Source organism: Pteropus medius, unplaced genomic scaffold (assembly GCF_902729225.1).
Source record: "Pteropus medius unplaced genomic scaffold, Ma_sr-lr_union100, whole genome shotgun sequence".
In the NCBI taxonomy this organism is placed as follows: Eukaryota; Metazoa; Chordata; class Mammalia; order Chiroptera; family Pteropodidae; genus Pteropus; species Pteropus medius.
This window is the reverse complement of record NW_024352786.1, coordinates 89863-116761: the sequence shown is the minus strand read 5'-3', so window position 1 is coordinate 116761 and position 26899 is coordinate 89863. Positions and strand designations below refer to the sequence as shown.

Here is a 26899-nt window from a genome sequence, read left to right as displayed (position 1 = left end):
TTACTAACAAGAGGAATCAGATAATTTAAGCCTGAAGCCTATTCTGGAAAGAGAACGTCCAAACTTTTACACGTAATCCTAGAAGATTATGGCAGGAATATTTCTAGTAAAAATAGAAGGATGAAAATAGCTTTCAGGTCTATGTGATGTTCCAAGTCAACTGTGAATAAATTAAACTTTTTAAGTAGAAGAGTTGCAAAGGATTACTAATTCATTCTAAAGTAATTGCAGTTCCATGATGGAAGATAAATAATTAACTAATATACCTCTGATGGTGAACTTTTCATCAATCTAAATTTTTGTATTATTTTATAATCTTATCAAATAGCACACCCAATTGTTCAGTAGTCTCTGAGGGGGGACACTTATTTGTCTGCACACTCAAGCTGAAGGCAAACAGAGTGCACTCCACTCTGAGGTGTTAGAAATCAAGGATAGTGAAGGAATCCGATATACAGCCAAAGGAAGAGGCCAGTTTTGGTTAAGTAGTAGCTTAGATAGAAGTAAAGAAGTTTTGTGCCCTCTTAAGATTATGAACACAGTTCTTTTGGAACATTTATATCATTGCACTCAAATTATTTTCTGCTTTATTGTTTCTCTCACCTCTTAAAGTAAGGAACCTATCTTACTTTTTTTTTTAAAGAAGCAGCTGTGATTTGTTAAACATTACAAGGCTGAGGTTCCTTAGCCCATGACATCTTCGGCTTACTGTCCTAAATCAACTTGCTTTTGCTGCAGCATAAGTATATTTACAGAGGCTTCCTCCAAAGCCAATGCTACCATCAATGACACACCGCCCTGCCCCCCCAGCCAATTTCTGATTCCTTTCTCTCTTCTCAGTAACATAACAGTAAGGGTGCCAGTTCAGAGCTTTATAAAAACTTGGCTTAGAACTTGTTTTCAGGTTTACAAGTCTTTAAGAGGTTCATATTGCTATTAATTTCAATGACCTATTTTTCCAAAGGGTTCTGACCTCCTACTTGATTATCTGTGTTGTCCTTTAGAGCTGCAGAGGCTTAGTGTATATGTCGGAGCTCAGAAACTGGCATGAACAGAGAAATATGGTGTTCGAAGTAACAGAAGACAAAAGTAATTTGATAGGATTTCCACATATTTATTTCATCACTCATCATTTTAAATTTACAACCAGTGATGGGCTAGCTAAACTTCCATTGTGTGTGTGTGTGTGTGTGTGTGTGCAGACGCATAAACGTAATATATATATGTTTAATGGACAAATGAACATCTGTTACCTATTTTGGATTCATCATTATAAACATGTGCATCTGTTTTACTAATAAATGTTTTAAAATGTTTAACATGCCTCTTTTAATTTGTATAAAGACAATCTTTTTTTGATTTCATATTTCGAAGTCCAAATCCATCAGTTTCTCAAAGCAGGATTAAATTCTTTCAGCCATTCTAACTTTTGTACAGATTGTAGTCAAACAGACTGGAACTTCCACTGCAAAACAACTGAATGAAAGATAAAATGATGAATATATGAAGACGTCCCTTATAAAGGACAGTACACCACACTGCAGTCTCAAAGAGACACAGCACTAGAAAAATCGAGAGTTTCTGAAATTAATATTTCTAACTTTTATGTGCTAAGTTCAATATTTTTGTAGGGCAGAAGGCAGAGGACTGACTATGTAGTCAACAGAAAGATGAGATGGTATGTTGTAATTTTGTGTGCCTTCTACTCCAATGCTTAGTAAAACTAAGAACAGAAGAGATAAATATTAATTCTTGGAGCTGGCTTACAAGTCTAGAAAATCTTACCACCTTGTCCCCTACCACCTTGTCTACCCACCCCACAAAAAGGTCTGTTTTTTTCCTGATTGGGAAACATGTTTGTTAGAAACAATCCATGTTTAAGGTTCTGTCAAGGGCTACGTACACACAGATCGAAAATTATTGAAACAAAATTGGGTTCTTCTGAGTGCGTGTGTGCGTGCGTGCGTGCGTTTGTGTGTGTGTTTATAAATAATAGTTTCTTCTTAGGGAAGAACTATCCTCACTGTATCAAAGGGGATTTGAGAGAAGTATTAGAAAACTAAGAATGTTGCTAAAAGTGCCACATATTTTGGCTCAAAACTGACACTGTGGGCAATATACTGAATGGGCCCAAATTTGATCATTTGAGGTTTTCTCGTAGCTTTTTACAAAAATCTTAAATACAGGTAAATATGTAAACACTGTGCTCTCAGAGAGCAAGGACTTAGACATGTCACATCGTATCCCTTCTGAGGAGACGAATTCAAGTGAAACTACACCAGTTTCAAAACCAACCACCGGAAGTGCTCTCAGGTTGCGGGGCGAACACCATCTTGCACATCTCAGAGTTCTCTTGGTGGAGAGGGAATTCAGATCCTGCCACCAGCTTTTCTTTTCTTTTCCGTAAGACATATCCTCTGCCAGTGGACAGTCTTTCATACTTTGTCTCAAATTGCCTGCATAACAACAACAACGATAACAAAATTACACGCATATTAGAGTCGTTTCACGCCCGTCAGAGCCAAGTTATTAGTGTATACTCAAAGCCTCTGTTTCCAAGCAATTTGAGGTAGGATATGAGTGCCTCAGCTTCCATTCTCATGAATGGGGTGATTTTTTAATTTTCCTCTTTTTATACAACAGATATACTTCAAATGCTTGGAATATGGAAGTGTGCTATACATGTTTCTGGAATGAACTAAATTCCTCTCAGCTTTTTGGAGATGCTATTAAGCCTTGCAAGCCTTGCTATGTTACCCACTCATCATTCCAGGAGCCCCACCTGGGGCACACACCCGTTTTGAGTAAGCAGCAAGTCCAGCTGTATTTAAGATGAGAATGCTGACAAGGAAACATTCCCAGAGCTCTGGCCCACGTGAAATGTGAAGGCAAACAATTAGCCATGTGCTTAGGTTGGTGGTCACTGCATTTTGACCATTGGAAGGTTGATTTTTAAAATGCATTAATGGAGATTTGTTCTACACATAAATTAATATAAATTAGAAACGGCTTAACATTCTGATTATAATTTACTATATTTTATTCTGTAAAAATATAACCAACTCATATTTGTACTTATATCATTTATATAATCTTTATGTGGATCATGAAATGTCAGTAATGTAAAGAAGACACTCAACTCTGGCCTGCTTATCAAAGGAGATGATGTAAGATATGGCTTGCTGTTTTAAGTATACGAATTGCATTCATGGTTAATAGTGTGTCAAGAAAACCTTTACATCTAACAGGAGAGTCAGCACTAGCTAGACCAAAAGCATTCTACCTCCACATGATCGTATTGTTATAAATATGGTTACAAGACTCAGAGGACATGGTCTAAATGAGATGTTCTGGAGTAGAGGAGGTATTGGGAAAGTTACATGGACAATTATATATTTGGTTTTTGAGACACTAAGAATTCTACTGAAAACATTTTTTTTTTTTTAATTAAAAATCCCAAACTCTCAAGTTTGAGCCAAAACTCAAATAAGGTCAAGTTGCTGTTGTATGAATTACCTAGAAGCTGTGAATTTATCTGGGCTCTTAAACCATGGTAAATGATTGGAAGATGTTTTGTTTTGAACTTTCTGTCCAGGAGACAATTGTGAAGATAGCCAATAGTAAATATGCATTCAGTATTTTTGCTGAAACTACACGGCAACTCTTATAGTAAATCAAATCTTTTTTTTTTCTTGATAAATTACTTCTAGAAAGAATATGATATTATCTCCTGAATCAAATCAACCACTCTTTTAATTCTGAAAAGTGAATGCTCAAATTGGGTGCGAGTTCCTGGTGAACTGGGGATGGCCATGGAACATTACATGAGCATTGCTTCTTACCTGAGTGGTGCTTCATCTTTGTCCATCTGCAGGCAAACAAAGAATGGGTACTGAGAAAATTGCACTGTGGAGATAAACTCCATGCCTGCTTCTGTTTCTGTACTGATTTCCAGGCCAGCTTTCACAAAGGAAGAGTCCACAGTGATGTCACCAGTTATTACCACAGCCAACCTAAAGATTTTTGGGGCGGGGGGGGTGGAAAACCTATTAATATCACATTTAACTGAACTAGACTAACAGCTATAATTTCATAGGATCTGAACTCATGATGCTGATGATTAGAAGGAAATACTTAAATGACTAATATATGACCTAAATGTGCTTAGAGTTCTTTTGTTAATTAGGGCTAGGTTAGCCTCAGGGTTTGGGCAATGACGGTTTGTTTTTTCCCCTGAACCCTCGCCCAGCCTTCAATTCTAGATGCGGGAATGAAAGTCTATCAGGTATTACTGTTTGGAATGGGCATACCAAGGGCCAAGATGAAGATATACCTATAGCCAGACCTTTTCATGAAGTCAGAAATACCTGAGTTATCTTAAAGAGAAGTCTAAACTCCACAAGAAGACAGCTGATGTTTATAACCATTTTCTTAGTTTCTTGGTTACTCTGTGGGCTTCTATGTAGCTATTTCAATTCCATTTTATTACTTTCTCCATATGGTCTCTAGAGACGTAACTCTATGGTTGCCAAGATATTTGAAAAAATATTGTGTCACGAAGAACCATTCCTACAGTGACACATGTACATGGGTGCTCCAGGAACAACAGATATGGTGGATTCTCCAACAATTGCTCAGAGGACCAGATAGACGGATTGAATTGACTAGGGAGATTGAAATGGATGAAAATGAAGAGGATAAACAATCCCAGTGGAAGGCTTACCTCTAGGACCACTCTAGTTTAATTGTAGACTTTAAATGAAATTGTGGGAAGTTACTCCCACAATTAAATCAGAGTTGTATGTCCGTGCTTTTTTGATAGGGGTACTCATTTTTGTTGTGCAACTTAAAGGACATCAGCTACTGTTGTCACTGTAAACGAAGGTCAGAGGTGGTATTGTTTAACTCCCTGAATATCTCATTGTACCTTCTCATACCTTACACTCAACAAAGGCTTAAGAGGTGTTTTTTAAATAAACAAATGGAAAATTGAAGATAAATGGGCTACAATGCAGATGCTGGGAGATTCTTAGGGATACTGTGTCCTTTTTAAAAATCCAGATTTTGGTCGTTGTTGCTGTTGCTGATTTCTTTCTGCAAAGAGTTCAGTTCAGTTTAATTTGGGGATACTTTTATCCAGAAAAAAACTTCAGAAAGAGGAAACAGATGACTGATTCAATGAGAAGCCCGAAATTGTACGCTGATCCCTCTTATGGCCTGCTCCACTTCTCATCCTACAGTTCCTTTAGTAACAACATGGGCCACTTTTCACATTATATGTGCCACCTTTTGACTGTTCTTAACTCCTTCAACTGTAGTTCAAAATTAAAAATATAATTTTATCACTCCTATGTCACTTCTGCCTCAACATACATTTTTTTAAATATCCGAAGAGCAAAAATCAATTGTACTTCCATTTCCTTTTCTTCAATGTTATAACAAACAAAAGAATAATTCTTTTGATTATTGCATTGGTCCAGAAACATTGTTTAAGGTTCAAAATAAGATACTTTCATTTGATCTGATAAGTAGATTAGAAAAACTAAAGGACTTGAGATATTATTTTTTAGAAAAATAAATACTAACAAAAAAAACCTTAAAGACTCTTAATGTTTAATACTTAGATTCTGAATGAAAGTGATCCTCTTTTTTTTTTTTTATCCGCTGAAGACAGCAAAAGAGGAAAGATTTGAAATCCCAACAAGAGGGTTAAGCTAAAAAAGTTTGCTTCTAAGTAAAACTTCCTGATAGCATTGTCAACTGCTAAAGTAACATACCAAGAGAAGATGAACCTTTCATCTACTAGGAAAGCTGTCAATTGATGTCTTTAAAAGCAAGATTTTTGCCTGAGTTGTATTAGGTATGACCAGTTCAAAAGAAGCTATGGAAAGAATGACTTCTTGTGGTTACTTCCTACTCTATTACTTAATGATTACAAATAGGAAGCATAGATTTTGAAAAGTCAGAAGGTTAAACAATTCCAAAAACATATGTCTATAGTTATTTGCATAAAGTATTATACATATGCTTACCGATTTTTCACTCGGGTTTTTGATTCACGATACCACAGACTAAACTCCATTGCACCAGAAATATCAATGGCCAGAGCACCCTGGATCTCTATATTGGCCTTCAGTCCTGATTGCAACTGAAGCTCCTAGAAGCAAAAATATATAATAATAGTAATAATAATCACAATCAGCCAACTCATTTCCAAAGATACACTCAACTTCCTACTGTAAATAACGCCATTTGAGTTGTGTTAATGTTGAAGTCTTTCTCTAGGCTCAGAAACACATCCTAATCTTAATCACTGGAAGATTATTGATTTGCTAAATTATATAGCCAGTTAAAATACTAGAAAAGTCAGTGACAACTAAGAAGGTGTTTTCTTTCAATCTTTGCCTCACTTTGGGAGGGGAAATGGTTCTCAGTGTTGTCCCCTGATAAATAACATCATCATCCTGGAAACTTGTTAGAAATGCAAGTCTCATACCTACTGAATTAGAAACTGTGAGGCGGGGTCCAGCAATCTGCGTTGTAATAAGCCCTTTTGTGATGCTGATGCACTCAAATTTGAGAACCATTAGACTAGGAAAAATGAAAGCATCTTCATCAGGAATCCAACTGTGGCTTTGGGATGAGAGTGAGGGGTTGGGCATGATGACTTCTTGAAATGCTTTCACACTTTTCCAGTTATATGTAGTGTCCAATATAGACAACTGCATCCTTCTGGCAAATGAAATGCGTGATAAAAACTGCCAGTGCACTATGAAAGTTCCAGGAACTGCCCAGACCAAGCTCGGAAAGGAAGGCAAGGCAATCCAACTCTCACCACCTTGCTGTTTGACATTTGGAATGACATCGAGTTAACATGTTGAGTCCAGCATGAACTTGACAGCATATTCCAGAGGGACAGTACTCATTTACAAACATAGTCCCTCCTAAGCAATTTTATAGTTGTCTGAAATTCATTGTTTTGTGCTGTTTGCCAGCATTTCACCTTTAAGCCTTGAAGTTTCTATGTACATTAGCTCTGGTATTGTTGGCTGAAAACTTCTTCAGCTGGATTGGAATCAAATTGCCTGGGGACAGTGTTGGAAATGATAATGGTTTGGGGAGAAAGGCTCTGTATCCTTAATTTTGAAATTTTTTCAAAGATCTTAGGTTCATGGCCCTGGCAGCATGACTAACTTTATGTAACTGCTCTACTCAGACCAAACAAGCCATGTTTTTGCCAACTATAAATGTCATGATTTTAATTTCTAGAAAGGATATTGTTGATCTTCATGAATTATCTCTACTTTCCAAAAAATGTGGCAAAGGATGTCAGTCAAAAGACTTGAGTTACAACCAGGTATACTAAAAAAAGTCTGGTTGTGGTCTGAAGCTCCTTCTGTCTGAAAGACAGTTAAAGGAAAGCATGAGATTCTTGACACAGAGCTCAAGACACATTAGGTGAGAGCCCTAAGGATATTTACAGCTACATTCAGTCTAGAACAAGTGTGGTTGTGATGTCACGCAGGGTTTGTCCCATGCATCATAGCTAATATGAAGGAACACAAATTATCCCAGGAAAACTACAATAATCTTGTCGAAATTTTAACCTATGCTTATGAACTGTAGAACTGAGATATCAGAGCTTCACATTTGCATTGTAATTGTGATTGTTCCCAAATGAGCCCTACTGTGTGCCCTGCCTTAAAAGTATTTCTTTCTTTGTATCTTCTCTGTTCTCAAATTGAAAAATTATAATAATCTAATTGTTAGTCCACCCAACCCAGCAGAGATCTGTGGTGTGGACTTTGGCCTTCCTGCTGACCACATACTAGGTGGATGTCAAAACACACCAAGTGCCATGGAAAGGAACATTTCATGGTGACTAGATGAAGAGCCTTTTGTGGAAGGAGCATTTTCCATTGCAGTGTGGGTGTTAAGGAGTGCCTTGGCTTTCGGGGAAGATTCCATTTCCTTCATGCAAAGGGATCATGGAAGAACTCCATGTGTAGTCACAGAAGGATTTTCTGGACCCCCAAAGACAGAGAGACCACTGACTCCTGTAGAAGCACAAACCACACTTTACTTCGTGAACAGAACTAAACTACATAGTGCAGTGGTTCTAACTTTTGACGGGTATAAAATAAATGAAGCTAACAGTTTCTGAGCACCAACTGCATCCTAAAAGCTCTACATTTGATATCTCATGTAATTTTCATGCTAATCTTCCATGGTAGGCATTATATCTGAAAATTGAAAAGAAAAATCAAAAGAAAAATCAAATGGGAGGCTACATGTGGAGTCAGAATGAGCACGCAGACTGTCTCCAGTGGGGGAGAGAGACTATGCTACTTCCATCCATGACTATCACAAAATCATAACTGTCTTTTGTCTCTTGGTGTGCAAGGAATACTGTTCTGAGAAATAGTGCAACAAAGATAGAGCATAGGTTTATGTCTTTGTTTGACCCAGAGTGCATATTTATTTAAATTCTTGCCTATGAATTAGAGGAATAAGAAACTGGAGCTTTATATTTGTAGCTAATGTGACCCCTTTGACCTTTTAGTTTTGGTCCCAAAGGTGTTTCTTACAACTCAGACACTGCTATTTTCATAACTCATCCCATCGTTTCCATTCAGGAAAATATGTTCTTTGCTGACTAACGAGGATCCCCCTATTAAGCTGACTTTATTGGACATCCTTCTCTGAAGAGTAATACAATTAGCTGAAAACACAGAGAGAGTAAGCACAGAGTAATTCCATCTGCACTGGTGGCTGTGACAGGCCACCCACTGCCAAAATTTCCTTCAACGTCAGCACTTGACCTAGAGTGGTATTTGCCTCTGAAGCTGAGACGACATTACTGGAGTGCTCTGCAGAGCTGAGAGCCTCAAACAGCTTATTTGTATAATAACCCAAGATCTGCCAAGTACTCCAATATGAAATATATGGACATTGTTATATTTAATAGCTTGGAGACAATCTTCTTAGACTATGCCTCAGGTGCCCTAGCTTAATGAATAGAAAAATCTTGTAAGATAAGCTAGATCAGAGATTGGCAAGTTATGGCCTGCAGGCAAATCTATCCCACTGGCCATTTTTGTAAATAAATTTTTTTTGGAACAGTGCCACACTCATTTGTTAATATCTTGCTCATGGCTATTTTCATTCTATAATTGCAGAGTTTAATAGCTGCAATAGAGACTATGTGTGCTACAAAGCCTAAAATACTTACTTTCTGCCCTTGACATAAAAAGTTTGCCAGCCATCATCTAGATTACTACTTATGTTTCCATCAAGTTTTATAGCTGGATTCATGCCATTAAGGCATTATTGATAGACAATTGAGCATATACAGATGATACTGAACTTTTATTATTCCTGTGTCTTAAAATGTGAACTACATCCTCAGCATTCTCATGCCTTCAGAGATTCTCTCATTAAGAATGAACCTCCCCAAAGGTAACACAGCAAAAGAAATGTACAATGTATAATTCTGATATAATTTGAAAACTGTTTTTTTTTTCCACATGTGACCTTGAGGATTAAGGGATATGAGAGACACTGCTCAGTGTCCTTCTTTTCATTCATATTAACAGAAACACAGTTTTTTCTAGAGTGTCAATTCAACCATTGAAAAATTATATTTACCAGTTTCTCTTGTAGCTAGAGATATCCATATGATACAGTATTGGTCAATAACCAAATAGCTTCCTTTTGTAGATGCTTACTTTAGTAGGAATAGATAGGGCTTCCAGGGACATCCTTGAAAAAGAGCTAGACTCTCCTGCCCCTGACCCTTCCCTTGTTCCTTCTTAGAATGAGGAATTAGTGCTGAAAGTGCAGCAGCCATCAGGAGGCGACAAGCATGAGGTTAAAGCCACAAGGGAAAATGTCTAGGCTGACAGAAAAAGAGCCTGACAATATCTTAGGATTTCTACATAAATACTAGATTACCTATTTCTGAATATTTATTACACGATAAGAGTCAAACTATTTGGTTTTTTGTTATAGTTATTATATATAGTTATTATATATAGTAACAATCCTGAATTGTTTGTTATGAAGAATCATAAAGATAAGGAATTAGCATTTGGTTCCAACCAATGATGTTTTTGGAGGAGTTTTAGTAAAATCTGATATTTAAGTTCTCTCCCAGCTCTTAAAATCTATGCTGTCATAACCAGAACTCAACAAATCCAAATCCTCAAATTATGTGGCAAGGAACAAAGCTGATAAAGACTTTGGATCACCTCTTCCAAATGTCTCACTTCGTTAGTAGGAAATCTTGGTTTAAAGCTATTTAGTAACCGACGAAGAGCATATAGAAAGTAACTAGTGGGGGCAAAATTCAAGCCTAGATTATTACTCATGAATTTATTAAACCATAAAGTCAAAGTTCCAAAGTGAGTCCTATAGTCTGTAAATTTTAATCCAATCTTCTCATATATCTCTAATATCACAAGTATGAATTGGAGTATACAGTGATCACTTTAAGGATTTCCCTTTAGGATCCTTATCTAGCAAAAATTTCATTTTTATATTGTTTTGCTTAGTAAAGCAGGAAATAAGTCAAGCCATTAAAAATTTTTTAAGCTTCAAGTATTCAGACTCAAAGATTATTCAGATTGACCTTCTTCTGTTTCTCAGAAAATCCACTGAGGCAGATACATTGGGACTCCCATCCTATTGTATCTTGGTCACCTAAATCTTACTACACAGAAGATAGCATTGTCATACTTTAGTATAGTAAGATTTAAGGGTGAGGAAAATTGAAAGCCATTCTAAAGAATAAAGTTCAAGTGAATCAAAATTCTCCTATTCTCCACTAACGAATGGACCTTTCTAAGATTCTGTGAACGTGAGTTTGGGGCAAAATGTCTCCATGAAACATGTAGTTGGTGTCAGTGGTTGTGTGTACCTCTACTAATTTGACAGGGCCAAATTGATATACTATATGGATCTTCATCATCATTGTCATGATAATTGTCATCAGTAACTAATTAAGCCATGTGGTTTAGCTCTTGCCTTCAGAATAAATATTATCTAGGACCTTTTGCCCCGGAAGGCCAAGTGAACAGGAAATGTCATCTCTGCTCTGTTGTATCTTAGGTTATTTTCTCCATAATCTCTTGTTTATGTTAGTATTAGTATTCTTTTTTTTCCAGTTGTACTGAGATATAATTGAGATTATATTATAGTCATATTATATTGAATATTTTCTCTTTTGCTTCAACAGTGAGGAGTTGGCTTTATTATCTACTATCTGCTGTGGGTGTTGTGTAGCTATGCCATGTTTCTAAGTGTCTGAGACACTGAGTTCAAAGGAGCAACTGACTGAGTGTACTTGGAACCCATGTGTGTGTGTTTGTGTGTGTGTGTGTGTGTGTGTGTGTGTGGACATCCAGGCTGGCGTAAATGCATGAGTATCTGCATATGTGTGTCTGTGTAAAAATTTCTAGAGCAAAAGAAATTCCCTGCTTACCTATAGCAAGAGAGAAAGGGGGACAGGGCGACAATACCAAACAAGAAGCTGAATGCTTAGAATGTGAGCTCCAAGATGGCTGGAACTTTGTCTTACAGCCTCCAAGCACAGAGCATATTTAAAATGTGGATGGCACATTTTAAGAGTTCTATAAATACTTGCAGAATGAATGAATTACCTGAGAGTGGTCTATTAGTAGAATAAGTCCTTTCACCACACTAACAGGGTCACTAGATGCCGACAGCATTTTGGACATCAAATCACTGTATCCGCTGAAAAAAGTGACAGGTCTGAGCTGAACATCAAAGAGGATGGCGGACAGCCCACCATAGGAGTCAAGGTTCTCCTCCCCCTCATCGGGAGTGGCGGCAATTAAGGCCTCTAGTCCTTGGGCTTCAATGACCACCTAGGGAGAAAAGGATATAACATTCATGATATAAGCTCCCTGCCTGTTCTGTAAGACATGTGGAGCCACAGCCAGAACTTTCCTAGGGATCAAAAACTTGAAAGTCTGTAGTGTAGAAAGTCTAGGCAAAAACAAAACAAAAAAAGAACAACCCTATACCTGAATACATATGCCTGAGTTAGTTTTCTTCATTTAATCCCCACAACCACACTCTGAGGTACATGTGATTTTATATATTTTGTATGTGAGGCAAAAAAAAAAAAAAAAAAGCTCAAATGGCAGAGGCAGGATTCAAATCTCTCTGTCTAAATACAAAGGCCACGAACTTTCCATTTCATGGTATTATCCTAGAGACTCTGAGTCTCTCCAGGTTGTCATACATAATGCATCAGTTATTGTGTAGAACCCCTAAAAGGAGATGGAGAGGTTCAGGGAAAGTCACACTAAGGCTGCTGCTATGAGAAGGTGTAGAACTCTCTAAGCCATGACTCACACCTTTCCCTGAAAAGACGATCAACACCATGAGGTGACTCTCAGCCTGCTTTCTACTATACATAGGAATCCTACATACGCTTTGTCCTCTATACCCAGCCTCTTAACCACTGGGCGTGTGGCATTTCAGAGTGCATATCAGAAAACAGATGGTGATTCCTCAGGAGAGAAGGGCATGATATTCTGACTAGAGTCCTATCAAAGGGTGTAGTAAATATAATATTGATAGAAACTAAAGTTTATGTAGCACTGGATAATTTCTAAAGCTTAAATGAGTTTATTTAGAAGGTTATAATTTGATATACATAAAACCTAAAAAGAAAGCATATTTCAAATTAGGAAGCCTTTAAAGAGTGTCACAAATTTTAGATAAAATGAAAGGAATGAAAGTCAGCCAACTGTCAAATGCCTGCACTTTATTCTTTTCTCTCCTAGCGGTACTGGAAAAACATAGATTGACTCTTTAGAGAGCCATATTCTATTATGAAAGTTTTTATTATGGGGACTCAATCTCTTCATAGAAACACCAAGAGAAGGGAAACAGATTCCAGAATTAAATATCTGGAGCTCTGAGAATAAAAATAAAATATTTTTTTAAATATGTGAGAAATACTGACAAGATTTCAATTTTTTGAATATGTATATCTTTGAAAAGACCGATAGATGTTTGGCAAGTCCAGTGAATCAAATTAATTAGGTTTCAAGTTCATATTTGGAACTGTCTCTGTGACTAAACCATATAGTCTCTTGCAGGTGATGGAATCATGGGTGATGTATGACAGAAGCCACTGTTAACTTACACATTCTATAGTGTTACCATCACTATATATTTTATTTTACCTCGGACTAATTTCTTATATACTTTATTCAGAAAAATTAATAGAAAATGAATTACCTGGCTACCATGAACATGAGCGTTCCCAATGTACTGAAAGATGTTCAGGTTGCTTCTCCTTAGAATGCCAGAACCAGAGTAAAGAATGTCAAGGCTGTAAGTAGATGCCGAATGGGGACTACCTAATGACACACACACACACAAAACAACCCTGTAATTTAATAATAGTTTCAGCAATACCACACCGGGGAGGGGCGCGGAGGGGAACCCGTTTTTGAGTTACATACGTTCTATGTAGCCAGTATAGGCAGAAGAGGATCCAGTCTTGGCGAAACGGTCATAATTATGAGCAACCATTTCCTTCAGAACTCGACGGACCATTTTGCTGAAACATGTAAAAGGAAAAAGCTGCACATTCATTGTAATTGTTGTTTCCCAAGTTAGATTTGGAGAAAACAAAACAAAACAAAACAAAACAAAACAAAACAAAACAAAACAAAACACCCAAATCCTCAGTGGAAGAAAAGAGGAAGCTCAATTTTCCTCATGCTGCCCCAAGACTAGGGAGGTGTCAGCTGGAGTGCCAACATCAGGATTAGGGCTTCCCCCTTCATTCCTCAGATATTTGAAATTTAGTTTGGTATCAAAATGACAGCGAGGTGAGGATGCCCAGCTGTGAGATGGCATAAGTTGGCTGATGGAAACACCTCAGGAGTAGAAAACATATGTTCTTCGAATCATCATGGTTCTACTCTTAAATAGGATATACTTTTAAGAAAAGCTGTACCAAACAGGGGAAGTTGCCAATATTTCTTTAAACATTTTCCTACAACCTCTAATGTTATCGCTGGCTAATGATACATGACAGTAGATTTCCAGAAATTTCTTCTATGTTTATGCAGTTTTCAATTAAAGAAACATCTCAATTACACCCATATGTAAACCATGTCCTCTAAAGTAAATCTTGAACTTTAACCCATGCCTCTAGCTTGTCTTCCTATCTAATCAGTGTTGAGATCTTTCCATTCCTACTTAACACTAATCATACCAGTAATTATAAAATTATACTAGTGCACCAAAAACATTTTTTAAATCAACCAAAGAAATCAGACTTAGGTCTGAAGTAGAAAATTATCGAGAGGAGGGAATGGTTACCTTACAGTTTCCACCCCCCTAGTATCACTACGTTATAAGATTTTAGCCTGGAGAAGAAAAGAGGAGGGCTATGACAGCTGTCCTCAAATATTCAAAGGGCCTGCATGTGGATCAATGATTAGCCTTATTCTGTTTTGCTCCAGGGATAAAACCAGAACCTATGGGAAGATTTCAGTTATACAAAGAAGTAATGGTGAGCCCAAACAGTGACCCAAGTTCCCTCAGAGGTGAGCCTCCTGCCACTGGAGAGATATAAGCAAAGTCTGGACACCACCTGCCAGGAGACTAGACCCCCCACAATGGAAGGTGGGCTGGCCCTTACTGTCCCTTCCAATTCTAACAATTTTCGTTCTGAGAATCTGACCTGCAGCGTTTGTGATGGCTTCCACGCCTTTCCTAGGCTGCTCTCTACCCCACTGCCTTCCCTTTACTGCCCCTGAATCACTAGGTTCAAAGACAAGGGCAGCAAATTCACCCAAGATCTCCTTCACAGAGTCTTATAAGAGCAAACAAAGAAAGAGAAGTCAGATCCTTGACTAGCAATACATGGCTACAGATGGACTCTGCTTCTTTTCTCACTCACTCATGCTCCATCCATTTTTATCTTTTGTCCTGCTCTTTTCTCTTTTCTACTAGCTCTCCCAGTTTCTTTTTTCCTTCATCCTTCTTATTCCTTGTTGCTCTTTCTTTCAATCTTTTACTGTCTTTTTATTTTTTCCATTTCTCTTTATTTTCCACCCTCCTCCATGTCTGTTTTCCTTTTCAATTGGTAATGCTCAGATTTAATTTTTCCTGGGTTAGTGCTCTGCCTGTAACTCAGGGGAAATGAAAATTCCTTTTCTGGACCTCTGTTTCAGGGAGGAGGTAAAGAGAGCTCTGGGAGAGCCACTTCAAAGATGGACATCAGTGAATTCAGAAGAGACTTGGGAACTGCCAGGAAGATGAATCCAGTGAGAGTAACTTAGAGCAATGAAGTCTGCATTCTTCATACCTCGACTAGTCCTTAAACATGGGCCATGACTAAGGTTTTAAACTTAAATGGTAAGTTCATTTGAGCTGTGATAAATGTGGCTTCAAAGATTACTGACATTTGGAAAGTTAAGATAACAGACCATTAGGTGAGAACTTAACATCATTTTGTTGTGCTATTTATAAAAATAGTCGTATTAAAAATGTAGTTGGATTTTAAAACATGACTAATATTTGGTAATATATATTTACCAGACTAAACAGGAGACCTAGAGTAAAAACCATATCCAGAATTCCAAATCACAGTGCCAAAGTGATCTTGTTTCATCTATTCCACTAAATAATTCTCTTATGAGAAACTTGACAAACTCTGACTATGCAACACAACCCAGCATAATGATGACGCCATTATTATTATCCACATGTGTACCACACAAATACACAAATAAGCTTAAATAAGCTGAGAGAAAGGTGCACTATATCATACCTTGCAGGCATTTCAAAACGTATGATGTCTTGAATAATGGCAAGCATATACTTATTCATTTCTTTTGGAAGCTCCCCAATAGAGAGCAGGATGTTTTTAACTTCCATGTAGGATGGGTTGTTATTTAAAATGATAGCAGCTGCAGTCGTGCGCACAGTTTTTTCATGAACTTTACGATTCTGATGGTATATCCTGTTTAAAGTCTTCTTCACCTGTTCATAAGACGTTCAAACTTAGTGCATATCTAGACTTTTTAAACTGATATTGTGGCAGGCATAGTGGTGCTCTTAAAATACACATGCATTCCTACATTTCCCAGGTTCCTTTGCAATTAGATTGGGGCCAAAGTTCTCGCTAATGGCTTATGAACAGAATCACTTCAGGTAATTTCTGAGCTGAGATAGTTAAGAGATGCTATGCCTTCTCTGTCTCTTTCTTCCACTACTGTAGTGAACTTAGGGTCACATTTTTCTTTACCTATATAAGACATAGCATGAATGAGAAATAAATTTTTGATAAGCTGAAATTTTGAGGTTCACTTGTTAGTTATCATAGCATATCATGGCGTTACCTCACTAATATAGATTTTTAAAGCCACTACTGCCATGTGGCAATGGGGTTCTGAAGAGAGATGGCTATATGAACCACTGTACTCTTACAATGAAGTACTTCAGAATCTTCCCTTCTCCTTTTTTAAATTAATAGACTTTCTTTTTAGAGCAATTTTAGATTCGTAGCAAAATTGAGCTGAAGATACAAAGAGTTCCTATATACCCCTGCTCCTCATCCTGACAAACACACACACAACCTCCCCCTCTATCAACACCCTGTATCACAGTGGTCATTTGTTGCATCCAATGAATCTATATTGGCACATCATTATCACTGAAAATCCAGAGGTTACATTAGGGGATTTTTAAAAAATAAAACATTAATGCCAAAGAAAATTTGTTGAAATAACTGCAGTTTGTGGCAACAAATAATTCCATTGGTTACTAAGATTGCCTAATAATAGGTTGTGTGTGGTGTTCTGTACTAAGCATTTATAAATATTTCTTTCATTTCTACCTCCCTCTGCCTTTTTCTACTCCCCTAAATGTTGGCCTTGTTTTCAGATGTATAGGAGTTAAGTGACTCACTGAAGCACAAACAACTAGGAATGAACAAAGCCAGGATGTATATGTAGGTTTATCTGTATGTCCCTAACCATCGTGTTTTGCAGCCTACCAGCTTTGACACAAAATTGGTGGAAGGTGTTTAGCTGCAAACCGAAAACATTCTCAGCAGGCAGTTTTTCTTGAGTTTTGCAAACATTCTCTACCATAATATAAGTTTAATATAGATAGCTTCCTGAAAATGTAGCTTTTGGAACCAACACATTAATACTTAAGCCAGAATATTTCAGTGTTAAAAGCATCTTAAAACTTATGGGGAAAATAAGGTATTTCTGAAGATACTTTGTTTCTTAAAATAAGAGAATATGCCTTAATATTTATGCTTGAGGATATAGGATATCTTCTATTCAAAAGATGAGTCTGCTTCAGAATAGCTTTAAATCCAATCTAAAAGTTATTTTTAAACAGGAAAGAGAGATTGATAGTTTGGTGTGTGTGCAGGGGGAGGTGGCGGGAGAGAATAACTTCCAAGGTGTTTACATTTGACTCAAGTTTAGGCATGCTTTTTTTCCTTTGGGAATTTTGCAAATATTCTTGGGGAAATTACCTCATCTGTTATGAAAGAGACATCGTATCTCTGGAGACTGGTGATGGCGAGGTGGCTGATGGGCCCTTCTCCTGCCTCTGCATACTTCAAGAGGAGTGGGATGCCTTCCGGAATCAGGGCATTCTTCAGAGCCAGCAGGTACATCGTGATGTCCTCTTTTCTCTCTGCTTTCCCAAGTCCTCCCAGGATTAACTTCTCAGCTTCTACCACTGCCTAAAAAATCACATACTACCTCAGACATATTCATAGCGATACATTAAACAAGTCTTGGGCAAGATTGGCTTCACTCCTGGGACCGAGAAAACAACCTAAAGTTTTATAAAGTTTTGCATTGGTTGCTTGACTGAGGCACACAGTGGAAATGAACAAATAAAGCTTGATAAAGGTAATTTTCTTTTTTTAAAAAAATACATACATTAACATGTTCTTAAGCAATGAGTATAATAGTGGATATATTTACTTTTGAATATATTCTGAACATATAAAGTCATTTTAAAAATTCTCTTGTGGTTGATTATTCATAAAACTGCCCATTCATTGAATGTCTAAAGCAACAATTAGATGATGTCTAAGTGGTACCATACATCTTTTCTAAAGTAATAACTCTGGTGAAAGTACTTACAAATTGACCATAGGGTCTTGTTGTAATAAATGTTTAAAAAGTGATTGTTTCCACTTGATTTCAAATTTTATTAATGCTGCCATATAGTTAGAAAATATTTACTGAATGCTTGCTATATAGCATATACTTTGCTAAGTACTTTTCAAATATGCTTTTTAATCAGAAAAGGCCTTTTTTTCCTGGCCTAGAAAAATAAGAATTGAGTACAAGTTCATAGTCTAATGGAAAAACAAATTAGAAATAAGGACAATTAGGTTCGGGTCTTTGCCACTATGTATGTTTCAGGGGCTTCAGTTTTATCTTTAAAATAAAGATTCCTGAGATACAATTTATCTATAGGATTTGAAAATAGGCTGCAGGTGCATACATATACAAACCCACACACACAGTTGCGGGTAGGGGTGGAGGAAAGGAGGGATGAGGGTTGAGGAAGATATAAAAGGCTTCCGAATAGAAGGAAAGATGCTAACCTTCATGTATAATCAAATGTCTTTTTCTCTAACTATGCCAATTATCTATGCCAACTATCAGATTGATATGAAAATTCAAAAGTTTGATAATGCGCTTTATTATTGAAGTTATGGGGAAATAGGTATTCTCATACACTGCTGGTGGAACCATAAAATTGTATGATTCCTATGGAAGATAATTTAGCAAAAGCTAACAAATCTGCATTTTGATCCAGCAACCCTAGCCCTGAAGCTACATCTCCAACAATAAGAAAAAAAATTAGTTTTTTTTATTAGTTTCAGTTTTATTTGTAATAGCAAAATCATAGAAACCACCAAATGACCAAGCTTATGTAGAGGAGGTAGGTGACAATATGTGGAAGAGAATGAGACTTCTTTGAGAATACTTCTAAAATAGAGTTTTGCCTTTTGAACCATGTTACTGTTTCACATATTCAAAAACTAAAATCAACAGAGATGAAAGATTACTAAAACTGAATTCAAACAGAAACAAATGAACATAAATGTATATCAAATTTACAACATAACTAAATAGGAGAGAATGAAAAAGAATTAATCCAAGTAGTTTTTGAATACAGAACTCTGACTGTATAGCTTTATTGGAATATACTCTATGGGCAAAAATAACAGTGATGAAGTTTTAAACTTTATTTTTTATAATGATATTGGTGTAGCAATTCCAAAACTAATTTAGGTGTGTTTTAGGATTGAGCAAATGAATGATAGATTGAAGTTCTTGAAAACCAGCTCATTGTTGGCAGAAGGAAGATATAATTTTGAAATGGGAGAAGCAGAGAGAGAACCCTACAATGTTTGATCAGAATTAGAGGTAGCAGTATTTTTGTCCATTGTAAGAGTCTACAGGCAATGGTACTCAAGTAGTAAGAGGTAAAAGTATTTAGGAGTAAATGTCAGATGTCTACAACTCACTCTCAAATGGTTCCAAGAAAAGAAAATAAAGTGAAATGAAACAGAATGAGATCATGCAAATATGGTAGTATGTTAACAACTGGTGAATCTAGATGAATCAGGTTTCGTGAAATTGCACTACTCTTACAACTTTTCTGTAGGTTTGAATTTTTCCAAATACAAATTTGGAGGTGGGAAATTAGGATGCAGGGAAATCAAAATGCAAGCAAAAAAAAAGGTAAGAAAAACCTCAGAGCCTTCGTACTCATTGTGAACTTGTCTAGCTGCCATTCGGACTGTCATAGGGCAATAGCTTCCATGCTAGTAAATGCTGAAAAGCTTTATAGCACATGACAAGATGGCAGGCACCTTTTGGGCAGTGTGAGTATTGCGTGCTCAGTAGATATCATAAATTTGTACATAGAATACATCATTTTCTTTCTATGTCTTTGATTTGGGCAAAAGGTCGATGAGTATTCCACAGCAAAAAGTTAAAAAGAAAATTTGAATACCTATTACAGTCCACCTTGTGGCCACGTCTCATTATCTTCAAAGATACATTTTAAAAAAAGGTTGCTCAAAAACTTCAACAAAATTGAATGACAGAGATAGTAAATAGTTTACAGCTACCTACAAGGAAACTTTAAAGATGTGATGAGAACTAGGCTGCCCCATTATCAAAAGAACTTTAAATTTAATCCTTTGTTATATTACTCAGCCATAAAAAAAAAAATAATAAAATATTACCATTTGCAACAACATGGATGGACTTAGAGGGTATTATGCTAAGTGAAATAAGTCAGATTGAGAAAGAAAAATACCATATGATTTCACTTATATGTGGAATCTAAAGAACAAAATAACAAACAGAACAGAAACAAACTCATGGATAAAAAGAGCAGACTGGTGATTGCCAGATGCGAGAGCAATTGAGGAACTGGGTGGAAAAGGCGAAGGGGTTAAAAATACAAATTGGTGGTTACAAAATAGTCATAGAGGTGTGAAGTATAGCATAGGGAATATAATCAGTAACAGTATAATAACTATGTGTAGTGAGTGCCAGGCAGGTACTAGGGGAAATATATATTACATAAATGTCTAACCATTATGCTGTATAACTGAAAATAATATAAAATAATATTGAATGTCAACTCTAATTGAAAAATAACAATTAAAAAATAAAAACAACTAAGTAAATAAATAAATAACAATAAAGTTAATCCTTTGCTAGTTTCCTCCTCATTCTATATGCCACCTCTGAGTAATCCTATTCTCTCCCCAAATTTCAGCCACTCTCCTTTCTTGGTGTTAACAGTTCTCTGGGCTGCAGATGGGTAGGGCAATCTGCCCGTTGGACAACTCTACCTGGTAGCCCAAAGGATTTCAAGTTTAACATGGCCCCCCAAAATTAATAGCTCTACCTTCTTCCCACCCCCAAACTAGGTTCTATAACCTTGGCTTAAGTGGTTGACATCATCATACATCTATTATTCTAACATAAAAACTTAATAGTCATCTAGATTCTTATTTCCTTCTCATTCTCCACATCCTGTCAGTATAAAATACTATATTGACTCTACTTCCTAAATGGCTCTTGAATCTGCCTCCTTTTCTAACCTTACTGTTCCTACATTAATCACAGCTTTACTCATTCTTTCTCAGGTTGTTGCAAGGGATTTTCCAATCAGATATCACTGGCTCTAATCTAGCCAACACCCAGGCAATACACCATTTTGCTTCTTTCTAAATAAAACACCTGAGCACATCATTCACCTGCCTAAAAATCACACTGTTCTCCCTTTTCCATATAGATTGAAGGCCAAACTCCCTAGCTTGTGCTCAAAGAGATGCAGTCTACCTCTCTTCTCCCCTTTTCTACATCTCCACTCCCACTTATCTGCCCCACAAACATATATATTTTGTGCTCCAGTCCCACAGAATTTCTCACTATTCCCAAGCATACCAGGAACACTTTGACTTTAATCCTTTTCACAGACTGTTCTTCATTCTATACCACTATCTCTTCACCTACAAAGCTCTTCTAGACTAAGCTCAAGTATTACCATTTTGGTGAAAACTTCCCCAGCACCCCAAACAGAATCATTTGTTACATATTCTGTATTCTCAAAGCACTCTTTTTATGTTTTAATATTATTGTATTTATCTGTTTGCATTTGATAAACAAACTAGGAGTTCATTGAGGATGGTAGAATATTTTATGTATCTTTATATTAAGGTATTAGCATCATACCTAGCACAGAGTAAATGCTCATCAAATACTGCTGAATGTTTTTATATGTGAGTTTTGTCTTTAGCCAAGATATTTGATATATGATTGCTGAAATAAACCAGCTACTTAAATAACCATGGAAATTGAAAAATATAAGAAGTCAGTTTTTGAACATCATAAAATTATACACATTTGATTTCTGCCAGATCTTAATAAACTGATACTCAAAATTTTCGATGCCTTCGTTTTTTTAGCGATTAATCTTTTTTATATTTAGTTCACATTCTACATAGGAATTGCCTCTTTTAGAACTATTTGGTTTCAAGAATGTTCTCTATAGTTTTTAACAGCAAGCACTCAGTAAGGACAACAATGTAGTGATGTCTTTTTAAAATAGAAGAAAAATGCTACTGGAAGCTGGCTATATGATAAATGTAGACAGAAAAAACTTTATATATTCAACATCTTTAATCTATTTGCATTATAGAAAGATGGGCTGTGTTGTATATTAACTCATTTGAATTTTCCATATTTAGTAATGCTTACAAAGTGAAGTTTTCTTTTGTTTTGTTTTAATGAGAACGATGTTAAAATTGATAGTCCACTCAGAAAAGTAGAGAAGCTTTGAGAAAATAAAATTAGAAATAAAATGTAAAGTCTTAAGTAATTAGAAGTAAATAATTCCTACCATCAGAACTCAAAACTGCAAACCACAATTACTATAGATAAAGTTCTGCTCTAGGAGGTAGCTCTAGAGTCTAGTATTTTTCTAAGAGCAAGAACTATACCATACATACCATTCAAACTGAATACATAGTGGGCACTCAATAAGTATATGTTGATGGGGGATTAATGGACTATTCACTTTTACCAAATATTAATTGAACATTATCTATATACCAGGCACCATTTTAAGCAATTGGTGTTGAACAAAGAAAGATCCAATACTTGATGGAGCTTACATGTTATTGGGAGACAGAAGTAAACAAAAAATATAATAAATAACTGAATTATAAAGTATGTTGGATGGCAATAATGGCTATGCAAATAGGGAAAGTAGAGTAGGATAAGGGGGATTAGGAGTGCCAGTGGTAGGCAGCATGGTGAGTGTTAAATAGGATGATCTGCAACTCTATATATAGTACATGAGGGTGGATCACACTTACTTTGAGTTTGCAGCCTTCATTCTGACACAGCTTCCTGACGAGGGCCCCAATGACAATCATAACAGTTTCTCTGATGTCATTGCTTGCAAAGGAACCTTTGAACTTACTCTATTAGCCAAACAGGGAGAAAATAGGTTAACAAAACATTTAAACATTTCCAAGGGACATTTTTAGTTAAGAAATAATCAATGCCTGAGAAAACTGTTGTTATGTTCCTAGACTTCAAACTCAGAATTTTGCTTTGGAGACACTTACAAATTCACTATATAAGTCTGAAAGAAACAGTTAATAGAATATCCCCTTTCTAGATATTCTTAACATAAGTAAGAATCCCTAGAGGTTTATGGATTGAATTCACTGGGTCAGTGAACCAAAAAAAAAATAGTCTGTAAAATTTTATGGATGGGTAAAAAGGGGCTTCATTGCTTTTATCAGATTCTCAAATAGGCCCATTTTCTTTCCAAAAAGATTATGAACTATTTGACTAAATTATAAGTGGACTAATGTACTCAAAAAATATCTTGGACCCTAGAGAAGTCTAGTTTGTGTTTCCAACATAAATTTTTAAATATTGAAAGAATTGTATCTTTTCAACATATTGTGTATTACATATCATGAAGATTTTTGAAGTCAAAACAAATCTTTTAAAATCAAATTTTGAAGCATAACCAAGACTTTTCCCTCTGAAATTTTATCCAACATCACATTATATGATAGGGGAACACAATCTTTAAATTTCTACAGAGTAGAGTTTATGTTATTTAGAGGAATTGCAAAGACTATTTACTGAAGAGTTAATGATTAATGGATAGAAAATAGTTCAATATAATTTGAATATGAATAATGGGAATGCTCTAGTTCTGCCTTCATTCTGATATGAACAACTTCTAATTACTAGATTCTTAAGAGCTTTTCAGCATCTGAGAGCCTTTACATTCCCAGTGTCCATTCGACTTACAATGAGGGCTCTCAGGAGTTCTTCATTGGGATGGGAGGCAAATCCACAGGCATAGAGAAACCTCTCCTGGAGGATAATGCTACTGTCACTTTTGAAATCCAAAAAGTCCAAAATAGCATCTAATGAGTCTGGGGTCTGAGCAGAGGTGACAGCATCCACCAGCTGAGGTCTACAAAAAAGGCATAATAATGGATAGAAATATTTAGGGTCCTTAAGGAATTATTTAAAATCTCTACCATTTACAGATTCTACATTGGTTTGAGTTCTCTAAAGAGGTGAAATCATTTTTGTGTGAACAACAAAAAAAGAATGACTTTCTCAAAAAGATCCTCCCCTCGTTTAATTTCAAACTTCTCTCATTCAATGTGTACTCAGAATATACAAACCAATTTTAATATATTACCATAAGCCAAATATAATTTGGAGATTTGTAAGTAAAAATTATATAAATAAAATGATAAATTAGATTCAAATTCCTTTCTGTATAAGTAATGCAAAAACTATGGTTCCAAAAATTGATTCTCTTTTTCTAATTAGCTTTGCAAATATATGCATATACAATGCTTAACTAGGGCAGTATTATTTAATGGAAAGATGGAAAATTCTCTTAACATTAATTTATATCCAAGGGAGAGTTTTTGTTCTTTTAAAAAAAAAAAAAATGTTCAACCACACGATTACGTGTGAGCAGAGCAGAACTCCTACAGGAAAGTTCTAGTTACATATTCTACTCATCAAGAATCTTTGATTGGTTGAGTCTGGGATGCTAAAACTTCTGAAACTAATTTTCATACTAATGAACATATTATGTATGTAAATATTTTATTCCACATCCACATAAACACACCATACATGTATTTACTGCTTTATACTTAAAAAAGATATACTTATACTATGTAATTTTGATCCTAACAAAAACCCCGTGAATGAAGCAGAAGCTGAGAGATATTTAAGTGTCTATTATAGAAGCTCTGCGCTAGAAATTTTAGGTTTGCAAACTCTCTTTGCTTTAATTTCTTCATCTGTAACATGGGGCTAAAAATAGTAGTTACTTTAGACTTAGTGAGAGGATTAAATTACATAATGTATGTAAAACACTGAGAATAGTGTTTGGCACATTATAAATGCTATATAAATATATGCCATTATTAATATGATCACCTCACTAAACATCTTTGTCAGCTAAATACTAATATCCCCCCTTACATATGAGGAAACAGACTCAAAGATATCGAGTCATCATTTGTTCAAGGTCCCATAGCTGATAAGAGTATAGCTAGGATTGGAACTCAGGTTTTTCTGACTCTGGAGTCTACGGTCTTTCAATTACATCAATATTTCCCAAAGTGTTTTCCATACAACACTAGTCCTACAAAATGCTTTAAGAAAAGGTAATTTTAAGGTCATGTAAGTTTAGAAAATGCTTAAGGAAATTTATACACGAATTATCATATTAAAGATGTTAAAAATTTCAGCTGCGGAGAGAACTATTTGGCTTGGTTTTATCCAGTGTTTTGCAAACTCAGTTGCTCAGTTTCCTCTTGCCATAATTGTTAATATTCTACAAATTACAGCATACACACCACAAACATTCTGGGAAATGTTACATTCTACTACCCTGCCTTTCGTACAATAAATAAAAGGAATTATTCTCTGTATTTTACAGATGTTGAAAGTGAGGCTCAGAGAGGCCAAATGTAAATGACTTGCTTGAAGGCTATATACACTGATGGGTCAGAATTTAAAACTAGGTCTTTTGATTTCAGTTCATCCTCATATCTTTTCTTCTACACTGTGCTATATATATGTTATATATGATATGGTACAATATTGTGTAAATAATCTGACTTAGAAAATAAATAATGAAGTCATCCAAACTATTGCTACCTTAAGATTTTTAGGATACAAATAAGGTTAGTGTAATCCCTATTCTAAATTATAGCTAGTTTTTGCATTTTTCTTGTTAGTATTTTCATCTTTGATATAAAGACAAGTCACCCTACCAATGGATATATTTTAAAGTTCTATAATTAAAATGGAGTCTGAAAATTTATGATTTTGTATATCTTTTAACTTCATGTTTAAATAGTTATTTTTAGTCATTTTTAAATTTTTTTCAATTTTTTAATGTCCTCAAGGCATGTAAATAACATATACAATCAAAAATAAACAGACTTCTCAGAAGAAAAGTGCTGAATTCTCTTCTCTTTGGGTAACTGAGTACTTTGAAATCAGTAACTACAGCTGCTCTGTGTATGTGTGTGTGTGTGTGTGGCCAATTTCCACTTTTGATTATGTTAATGGCTAGTTTTCAATGTCAAATTAATTGAGTCATGTTCTACCTCATCAATTAGAATAATTAGTATCATATAGCTGAATTTGTATTTATAGATAAATTTCTGTATTACAGACCAAAAACGCTTGTATTTACAAAGTAAATTTGAGAATTAAGTCAACTCTATTAATTATGCATGCAAAATAAATCACTCTTTCATCAAATATCCAAATGGTGTACATATTTCTTTTCTCTAGATTCTTTTGGCTATTTATCTCAGTTCTCACTTTTCTATGTAAAACAAGGCTTTGATGGGGAGGATCACTGGATCTTTAATAGAAGCTCATTTTTCAATTGAAAAAAAAATCATACACTTTTTTTGTTTTTATAATCACCTCTGAAATCTTTTCAAGTATAAATTAATAGCTCTTGGAATACATTTTCTAAAACAGTGAGACATCACATGTATCATTGTATTATAATAAAGCCCTGCCCTCCTCTGTCTGTACACCAATCTAGACCCTATTTAAACTCATAAATGCTCAAAAAATGTTCATTCTGAGACACTGCTGAAAACTTTTTATTGCATTTCTGGCCAAGTCATCATTAAATTACTGCATTGCAGTATAACTGTTCAATAAAAATGCGAGACAACAAAATAATTGATTTGGAGGAGGAGCAGTTGAAAAAAAAAAAAAAAGGTAGGTCTTTCTTGCTCGAA

The 26899-nt window shown here is 35.7% G+C and overlaps 1 protein-coding gene across 1 annotated transcript in view; it reads right to left on the bottom strand.

The window, feature by feature from the left end:
• Positions 1-1832: 1832 nt before the first annotated feature.
• The window catches only part of MTTP (microsomal triglyceride transfer protein), a 44150-nt gene continuing 19083 nt past the window's right edge, over positions 1833-26899 (bottom strand). The window contains exons 9-18 of the mRNA XM_039848708.1: positions 23904-24072; positions 22946-23053; positions 17549-17761; positions 15827-16038; positions 13503-13600; positions 13276-13397; positions 11661-11888; positions 6033-6157; positions 3843-4013; positions 1833-2456 (exon numbers count right to left, since the gene is read on the bottom strand). Of these exons, the coding sequence (XP_039704642.1) occupies positions 2285-2456; positions 3843-4013; positions 6033-6157; positions 11661-11888; positions 13276-13397; positions 13503-13600; positions 15827-16038; positions 17549-17761; positions 22946-23053; positions 23904-24072 (1618 nt within the window). The 3' untranslated portion in view covers positions 1833-2284. The remainder of the gene's footprint in view (positions 2457-3842; positions 4014-6032; positions 6158-11660; positions 11889-13275; positions 13398-13502; positions 13601-15826; positions 16039-17548; positions 17762-22945; positions 23054-23903; positions 24073-26899) is intronic.